Here is a 9,784-nt window from a genome sequence, read left to right on the forward strand (position 1 = left end):
GTCGAGCATTGCGGGCGGTAGAGAGGGGGAAGCGAGAGAGAAGTTTGTTCGAGTGGGCAGGAGAGTCGGCCGCTGCGGACGCTATGGAGGGCGTGCAGCGGGTGAGGGAGAGAGGGACGTCGGTGCGCACCTGCGAGGGTAGCGTGCGAGGGGAGCGTGACGTCAACGCGCAGCTGTGGAGAGACCTACTTGCCACCGCTTCAACACCTACGGCGAGGGGAACGCGTACGTTGCGGCTAGTTCGTACGGACGCACGTACGTACGGCATTACACACGCGATTCAAAAGCTGCTTCGCATCTAACTATCAACCCCGATAAAGGATCGTAGTGTCATATCAGAAACAGCTGATCGCCGAGAAGCCCATGATCAAGAGAACATGAATTATAGGGAAACAGCGCATACACATGCGCATTTGACTGGCGTAGCTTGTAGGAACGCGTTTCTGCGCGCTTGCGGTGCTCGCTCATCTGCCTTTTCTTTTTTTTTTCGAGCATTTATTTGTGCTTAATAGCTGGGTATGTTAGCAAAGCCTCTTCTCACTACCTGGTCTAGGAGTGACGCTGGCTAAAACTTTCAGGTATAAGGAACACGTAAATGCCTTACAAAAATATTGCGCGAGGGAGCACCCTTCATAGGTCAAATGGTAGAGCATTGAACGCGTAATTTGAAGGACGTGGGTTAGGATATCTCCAATAAAAGCGGTGATTTTCCGCCACTTTACTTTCCATGTAAGTGAGACTCATTAGATTATGGTTAAGAAATCAGAATGTGTCCTGTGCTTTCGTGGCTCATGTGTATGTCGGTTTCATTAGTGTCGACCAATTTCTGTGACGGATGCATTTTGCCGAAGGTCGACTTATTCATTTTAGGGGCGAAGCTCCTTTGGGGATCAAGCCATGTCCACCATTGTCTCTAGATGACGATGACACTGATGAACAAGCACGTTCTACACGACACACGCTCTGAAGTCACCGCACATCACATGCAAGGTACCCACTATACGTCATGACGATGAAGAACAAGCGCGTTCCAGACCACACATTCTCTTTCTGTCATCACGGCACAGCACATGCAAGGTACCCATGATACCTCATGACGATGACGATGAACAAGCGCGTTCCAGACCACACGTTCTATTTCTGCCATCACGGTACAGCTTATGCAAGGTACCCACTATACGTCATGACGATGACGATGAAGAACAAGCGCGTTCCAGACCAGACATTTTATTCCTGCCATCACAGCGCAGCACATGCAAGGTGCTCACTATACGTTATGACGATTATCAAAAACAAAAGCGAAACGAAATTCACAAGTTAACATACCATTTATGACCAATAGGCCTTGTATATAACTGTACACCACTTTGTCACTCATTTACATGCGTGAATGCGTAATTTCAAGGGTGATTTAAGGTAACACTAAACGATCCCACTGCTTCGCCCGCTCATCATTATCCACTCCGTGGATATGCCGTGATTCTTTGGTGCCCAAGTGGTGAGCAGTGGCACTCGCCCAATTCACATAGAACGTGCGCACATAGGACGGGCTAGTTCCTATTCCGTCTAGCCATATGCGAATTCACTATAAAATAATACTTCGGATGCTTTGAACTTCCTAAGGCCTATTTGAACACACAGCGATGTGGAGTAAGGCTCTGAGTCCACGTGGAAACCAGGCACCGTTCAATCGTGTTGTCGAAATGCGTCACCAGTGCATAAGCCCGCCTCCTGTCGTTTGGTTTCGGCCCAAGCTAGACGCGATTGCGACTCGAGCGTTTCCCCAGTCTAGGCCGTGTATGCTTGGCCGGGCCATCGCCACAGGAACAGTGCAGGGCACACGTCGCACTCTTCTGCTGTTGCTCCCGCAAACGGTGCAAAGACGACGTGGACGAAATAGACGGCCAGCTTTACTTTACTTTACTCACATACTTTATTTATTGAAGCATTCCTTCGACAAAGAGGAAATGAGGATCATTAAGGCCCTGAAGCCGACCTCTCAACTCCTGGCCGTCCAGAGGGCTCGAGTGATGGCGGTCAGGTTTAACCTGACCGCTCCCGACCGAGCGCCTATCCTGGTAAACGTTGATTCAGGTGACGTCGCCGAGTTAACTCGCGGCTGTTGAGGAATGAATAAAATTGTTTAACTCATTCGCTCACCCGCGTAGCCTTGAAATGTAGCCATCTATGGCTTTCAATTTTGTTCACTCGTATTTAGTTCAAAATTCGGTGCACGTTAAAAAAATTCCTGGCACACTACGCACTATGGCTTCTCACAACGGCGTGTCATATAATCGCATCGCATTTCTGGTGCGCAAAAGCTCGCCTTCTTATTCATTCTTGAAAAAATTTCGGCGCGCACACAATAGACTTGTTTTCACGAATTTCTCAAACCAACTCGCCCAACTTTCCATAGTATTACATTTAAGTTCATCGTTCTCTTCATTAGCCCATGCATTCATGTCTGTGAGTAGCAATGCGCCACCTCCATAATTCCGGGGCCCATGCATGCTTGTCGCTTAGTGTGCATGCATGGCACACTACAGCACGTACTTGCTCAGCTGAAACCCTGGTATTTTCGATAGGCATTTGATCAACACTGGATCCATTCATTGTAGTTATAAGAGGGAAAAGAAAAGTGAGCCCCGTAACTGTCTGCATCAGCGTGCGACACCTCAACAGTAGCTCACAAGGGATGGGGGTGAGGAGGGATTAAAAGGATAAGATTAAAGGTATATATATAGAGAGAGACATGCGCTAGGCCTGCGAGTGACGACATAAGAGAGATAGGAGAGATAGGAAAGATGGGAAAGATGGGAACACGGTCATGGGAGTCCGAGAACGGGGCACCACTTGCGAGAGCTTTTGTCGGCAACAGGAGATGGCGTAGGGCTAATCCAGGCGGCCAGAGCTGCGTTGTCGTTAGAGATCGTGAGAGCACAACCGGTCGGCACGGAATTCAGCGAGCGAGTCCAACACCAGATGTCTTTTCCAAGTGCGCAGTTAGAGGCATAATAATTGCACGCATCGTCTCGCTTGCAATTTTGCGCGACTTGCTAAAAGAATTAGCCTTGCCCTTCTTTCCCGCAATATTAGGTATTTGATCCAGGTTATTCATGTTTTCACGCTTTGCAAACCCACGGGGGAAAACTATTGCTGAAAGAAAATGTATGTCGAAAAAAAATGCAACGTCCTCTGATGTGTCAATTAATGAAGTAAACAAACGCTTTCGTGTCAGCGTCGAAATAATTATTTTTATTTTTTCTGTTGTCGAGTTTTCGACTTATGTTGCTGTACGCGTCGATTCTGCGAAGACGTCCCTTCTTCGCGTCGAGAGGGCTCATCTCGGCTTATCGAGGCTCCGTCTTCGCTTGCCTGGCCATATCTGTACGCCGACGACTGGTCAAGGAAGTCCACTTCCGCGTCCAACGCTAAAGACGGCGTAAAAGTGCCCGATGAACTGCCGTCGTGCGTACTGCTCTTGTGCCTGTGCTGATGTCGCCGCCTTCTGGACGACCTATGCCTCGCGTTTCCTTCCTTTACTTCCGTTTCGGGAGGCGAACCACCGCCCGGTGCGTCGACGTGAGAGCGGGGTATGGCGAACTCGAATGGCGGAATGGAGAGGTAGTAGAAGTTGTCCGGGTCCTGCGTCCAATCCAATTCTGGTACCATGGTGCTGTTGAAAAGTTCGCTCGGCATTGGAGGCTCGTACTCGCTCTCCGATGGAGACAGGCTGCGCTGGTAATCGGGAACGTGCAAGCCTTCGTACATCTGCTCCTCAGTGACGCGCTGTTCTCCCTCCGTTGAAGAGCCTTCCCGCTTTGAAACTATTCGTGGAGTACTCGAAACACCGCTTTCGGTTCCTGCGACGCGAGAATCCACGTGGCGTTCCAGAGCCGGAGGATGATGGCGCTTCTCAATCACGGTTCTGTCTGAATCTGTGATTTCGTTCATCGAATCGCCGCATTTCTTGCGCTCCGAAATATTCCTCGCCCCTTGCTCCACGAACGCACGTTCCCCTTGGCTAGATCTTTTCCGAAGAGTTCGTTGTGCGGCTACAGGCGACTTGACTTCTATTACAGTGCTCTCAGATACGGCACTTTCTGAGGACGGTCTCTCGATTATCGTGCTGTCTTTCGCTTCAACCAGCTGCCGTGGTTTTTCGGGCGTTTTAGGTTTCAGTGCATCGCCTCCATCTGAGCTAGTTCTTCGCGAAGAGACTTCTTGCAGTGTCGCTGACTCCGGGCTTCTAGACACGGGACTTTCCGAGAATGGTACCTCGGACACTGTCCTGTCTTGCACTTCAACCAAGCTGTGTAGTTTCTCTGGCATCGTAGATTTCACTGTATCGCTAGTTCTCCACGATCGGGACTCTTCCGACTCTGTGACATGCGGTAAGTTGCCATCGGAGGAGGCCATCTCTGTACTTGTACTATCACCTACTATTCGCGCGGGCAATGCAACCAGGGGCCCTATTTTGTCAGGAGCTCTGATCACCTCTTTGTAACTTTTCTGGTCGCTACTTTTCCGTGCCGGTATCGGTAAGATTGTTTTTGTCGGCAACTTTTCTGCCATCGTTTCCTTAGGCATAGCAGCTGGCAATGTCTTCTTTATCGGTTCAACCATCCGCTCACTGCTTCTTAATGAAATAGTTGGTGCTGGTGGGGGCAGTACATTTAATGTCCCTGTTGGTGGGCTTTCCGTCAATGCGCACTCAGATGATTCAACTATCGGAACAAGTTTTCCTGGAATCTTTTGTGTCGGCTCAACTTTCTGTCCACTTGTTCTTCGCGAAGAACCTTTCGGCGAGTCTACTGTAGAAATATTACCTGGCGCCACTTTATCTCGCTGTTCTTTCTTCGGCACCATCCGCTCTGCTACTGCACTTTTTGGTAACACAGCCTCAAAGTTTGTGGGCTCGTCTTTTTTCCGACTAGCTCTTCGTGAAAACACCTCACGCAGCGTTCGTGACAGTGTATTTTCTGGCGGTGCTTTTTTCTGCTGCTGCTCCTCACGGACGGCCTCCTCAATCTCGGTACATCTCGGTGGCTCGTCAAGATCGAGAGTAGGCTTACCCTTATCCGGTGTCGAAAACGAAGCTAATGCCTTCACTGGCACCTTGTCAATTTTTGGCACTAGTCTCTTCGCTTGAGCTGTCGGAGGAACAGAGCTCTTTTTGTCCGGCTCCTCGGAAGTCCTGATTAGAGCAGCGAATTCAGCTGACTCCTTTGTTGACTCTGTTTCTGAAGAGTGTTCTGACAGATGATCGCTCTTGCGCGTGGATGGAGAAGGCCGTTCTGTGGTAACAGATCCCTTAATGCAGCTCTGCGTTCGACCCCGCACAGTGACCTCTTCTGGTGACGGTGGAGTTGACGGGCTTTCAGTGCCATGCTTGTAAGACGCAATAGTGAATGACTCGTGTTCCTGCTTTTTAGCAACGGGCTTGGCCTGATGAGAGCTACGGAGAATAAGCTCCGATTCAGGTAGGCATGAAACTGGCTTTTCTTCTGGACGACTTGGAATCGGTTTTTGAACCGGAAGAGCTTGTGCTGCTTTTGTATCTCGGCGTTGTAATGAAGCTTCTTTGTTCGGAAGAACTGGCCTTCCCGGGGACATCGAGGGATACCCACCAGTTTCGTCGAGCGACGTCAAGCAGCCACTCTCTGGGCCTTCCGGTGGCTTCTTCCTATCTTTCAACCATCCTTCCACCTTAGTGTCCTCGTAGTATTCTACAAGCCCGGCTTTTTCGGCCTCGTCGCGCTGATTTGACAAATGAATTGAAGTCATCATTTCGGTTATTTTCGCACTAGTATGAACACCAAAAGGTAAGGATCTTTCATCAGGAGACCCAGGCAAGGGTTCACCTTCGTTTTGCTTCTTAAGCCAGCCTTTACGTTTCTTGCCTTTCGGCCCTAAATGCATTCCAGAGCTGTCTTCTTGCTTCGTGCCACGTGTGAAGCTAATACGTCTTGTTACTGTGTCACCCTCTGCTGTTGGTATGCCGGAAACGGCACCTTCGTTCACCAGAACAACTGATCCTGGCTCTGTGTATTCTACAACTCGTCCCTCGGACAACTTCCAACCACATGGCTCCTCTTCGTACAGAAAATGTTTCGTCCCATTAGCCACGGCTTGGCGCACGGCGGGCCCGCGATCTGTATTATCCTTGAAAAGCTCGCTAGGCACTATCCGACTTGACAACGAATCTTTACGATACATGAAATCATCAAGCGAGGACCTCGAGGCATTGTCAGCAGCAAGCTCTCTCGCAGTCATCCTTTTCTTTACGCCTATTCCTTGACTGGTCAGGGAGCCTTTTCGTACAGGTGTCAGTTTTTCGGTTTCCTGCACTAACGGTACAATATCGGTGCATGGCAACCTTCCAGCCGGCAGCGCGGTGATCGGTTCTTTCGTAGTTTGCTTCGCCTTCGCTTTCGTTCGCGAAAGTGAGGATACTGCGGGCGATTCGGCATCTTTTTTCATTTTCGCCCTCGCGTTCGTACCGGTCGGCACCTCAACAGTGGGTATTGCTGCAAAACGTGGTATCGCTTTATTCTGTGCCTCGACATCAGCAGTCTGCGGAACTAGCTTTTTTCCTTGTGCAGCAGTATGCAAGATGTCATCATCCACATTGGACAACTGCGACATTTGCTTCTCTTTCTGCGCTGTTGCATGCGAGATCTTTTTTCCTTCAGAGACTTTCAGCCCACCTTTTGTTTGCTGCTTTATGCACGCCTTATCTACTTTAGAGGCTTTCGACACTGCTTCTTCATTCTGCTCTGTAGCAGGCAATAACTTAAGGCCCGTAGACACTTGCGACAGTGGCTCGCTATCCTGTACGGCCATAGGCATTGGCAAAGTCTCCTCCACAACAGTATAAAGCTTCGGCACTCGCTCCTTTCCCGAAGTCGTCGAGATGGGCTTCTCTAATTCGGTAGCCTGCGGTGAACTGAATTCTTGCACACTCGCCGCGACAGAGTCATCCCTTGACAAGCGGGACTTTCTGGAAGAGCACTGAGACTTCTTTTTCCGAGACTTCTTTCTTGGAGAAATGTTATCCTCGTCAGGAGACACCTCCACTGCTGCCACACCTTCCGGCGCCGATTCTTCCAGGGGTTCAACCATGACTTTGACAGTGTTTTCCGAAGGCCGAAACGCCACGTGCGGTTCTGCCGAGACATCCGTTACCTTATCACGGGTGAGAAAGGCAGACTTCGCAGGTACAGCGTTCACGGCTCGTTTCGTCAAAGGCATTTCGTCGGGATCGGGTTCGCGAAGATCGTACACATCCAAATCACCCGAAGACTCCAGGCAGCTGATGAACCTCAGTATGTCAGATTCGGTGCAGCTCTTCCGCTTCCGGCCGGCGTCCCTGTCCAGCGTGCGCCCGCCTTTTGGCGCAGTCATCCTACGCGCGGCCATCCAGGCGTTCCGTACATTGTTCTCGAACAGGAAGGCAATAACGGTCAAAAGTGCAACTTCGGCACATATCACGAAAAAGGGTACAAGGGGAGAAGACGGAACGCTCACGACGACCGGAAAGAAGGCGCGGTCCTGACTGTGGCCGTTGTCCACGAGACACGCGAACGTGGCCTCATCGTGCTTGCCTAGCCGACGAATGACGAGAGTGCCGTAGTCATCGGCACGCTTGCCACCGTACTTGAACTTGGAGCTTTTGAAGGCGTTGAGCAGGTGCCCGTTCCTGTACCAGCGGATGGTCGGAGTCGGGTAGCCGTCCACCTTGCACGAGAGAAAGCCGTCGTGGCCCTGCTTGAAGTGCTTCGACTGGCTCGTGTGAATCTCGACCTTCAGTCCTACTACGATCATTGCCGTCTCGTTAACGATGCGACCGAGCGCAACGCAGCTATAGTTGCCGACATCACCGCGTTCCGGCTTCCTGATCACCAGCGACTGATCCTTCTTGTCGTAAGTGTACTTGCCGCCCGAAGGCACGGTCGCGTTCTCCTTCAGCCAGACGATCTTGGCGCTGCGGTCGGCCGGGTAGTCGCACAACAGCCGCAGAGAATCGGCGCCCGGCGTCAGCGTGATGCCGGATCCCGGAAAGCCCTCGTTGGTGCGGATCGTCGATTCGAACACGTTCACCGTCACGTCGCTCTCGGCCACTAGACGCGCGCATCGCTCGTGCGACGCCGAGCACCTGTAAGTGCCAGAGTGCGAGATCGAGACGTTGTGGACGCTCAGTAGCGGGCTCGACACGCGGCTGCGGTCGCCAAACAGCCACGTGACGTGCGGGTCGGGCCGGGCGTACGCCCGGCACTCGAGGTTCACGCGCGCCCCTACGGGAGCCGACACGGCGCCTTCCAGAAGTTCCAAGCGCACCGGAGTAACCAGCTGTATGACGTGAGCAATGCCGGCCGAGTCGTTCATCGCCGAACGCCCGCGGGAGCAGCCGTAGGCGCCGGCGTCGTCCTCGTTCGTCCTGAGGATCTCCAGCGTTCTGCCGACGGCCAGGAACCGGTCGTTGTCGGGGAATAATTCCGCGCCGTCCTTGAACCAAGTGAGATTCTCTCCTTCCGGAGCCGCGATACCGCAGCGCAGTCGGAGGGATTCATTCGGAACCTGAGCAGATATCCATAATCTGTACAAGGTTCTCTTCAGTTAATGTCTTTCACATTCTTCAATGCTTTTAGGGGGGGGGGGGGGCTTCAAACACTAAGTTCAATTATGTGAACACTGCTGCTGCGCAAACTTTAAAAGGATAGGTTTAAGCAAAAAGAAGCCAGAAGTAGTCATGCCATAACTGTAGCTTAATAGCTTGTAGCCAGGTTGAACTGAAGTGATATTATACATACATGTTTGAGGATCGAGTAATAAATATCATTTTTAATAATAACAAGAACTGAACTAATACATTTTTTCTTGACTGCTACTTAGACAAACAGCATGTTGTAAATAAATAAATGTTGAATTATAAGTTCAGTGCGCTTGAAAGTGCTTAATATCAAATGAAGAGTTCTTAGCAGAGTAACTTCAGCTCCACCAAAACCTCAGTAGCAACGATAAATATTGAAGCGGTTTTTTTTTTTTTTCACTGCTGCCCTACACTGAATTTTATTGCTATAGAATCACCATTAGCTCAATCTACGCTCAAGTAGTTAAATCTGAATATGAACAGTACAGCTTTATTTCGTAACGTATCTGTTTTTCTAGAGTTCGCTCAAGAGAACATTATTTCAGTATTACCACTAGAAACTAAGTTTTACGCATTTGCGGCTCGGGAATACAGGCGCGCCACACCAGGCACCTCGATGCGCATCAGCGTGTTTCAGGGTTGAGAACTTGTTCACACTTGCGGCAGTGCAAAAGTAAAGCTTGCAAACAATGGCTAGTAAATGCACAAATATTTTAGGTTCAGAGAAGCCTGAAAGTATAGCAGTGCAGCCAAAATTATTTGATCAGTGCTTCCACAGTTCAATTCTGTCAATATTTGAATAAAAAGTTTGTATATGGAAAGTGTGCGCACTGTAGAACAAGGTTGGGAGAGGGGATATCTCATGTAAGCTTGAAATGATTATTGACCCGAAAACGGACCAAGTAGGCTCAGCTTGAACGTCACAACTTATGCAGATGCTGCCTCAGCAGGCACCGAACTCACAGAGAAGGTTCAAAACGGAAACACAACTTATGCAGATGACGGCACGCGACCATTGCCTGCTTGACGAAACGTAAGTCAGCAGAGGAGAGGACGTCGCTTGCATGTTGCTAATAGTGCGACAGTGAAGCTCGTTCGAAAGCCAGTCGCTAATGCTATTGCACAGTGTGC

The 9,784-nt window shown here is 50.3% G+C and overlaps 1 protein-coding gene across 1 annotated transcript; it reads right to left on the minus strand.

The window, feature by feature from the left end:
* Positions 1-3,255: 3,255 nt before the first annotated feature.
* LOC142795101 (uncharacterized) lies at positions 3,256-8,542 on the minus strand. The gene has a single exon (XM_075886004.1). The coding sequence runs from the start codon at positions 8,386-8,388 to the stop codon at positions 3,256-3,258; it is 5,133 nt and encodes a 1,710-aa protein (XP_075742119.1). The 5' UTR covers positions 8,389-8,542.
* Between the last annotated feature and the right edge of the window lie 1,242 nt (positions 8,543-9,784).

This window comes from Rhipicephalus microplus, chromosome 2, assembly GCF_043290135.1.
Source record: "Rhipicephalus microplus isolate Deutch F79 chromosome 2, USDA_Rmic, whole genome shotgun sequence".
Taxonomy (NCBI): Eukaryota; Metazoa; Arthropoda; class Arachnida; order Ixodida; family Ixodidae; genus Rhipicephalus; species Rhipicephalus microplus.

Bases quoted from the DNA above. Each gene is read 5' to 3' on its own strand.
- LOC142795101 (XM_075886004.1), bottom strand. From the start codon at position 8,388: ATGAACGACTCGGCCGGCATTGCTCACGTCATACAGCTGGTTACTCCG.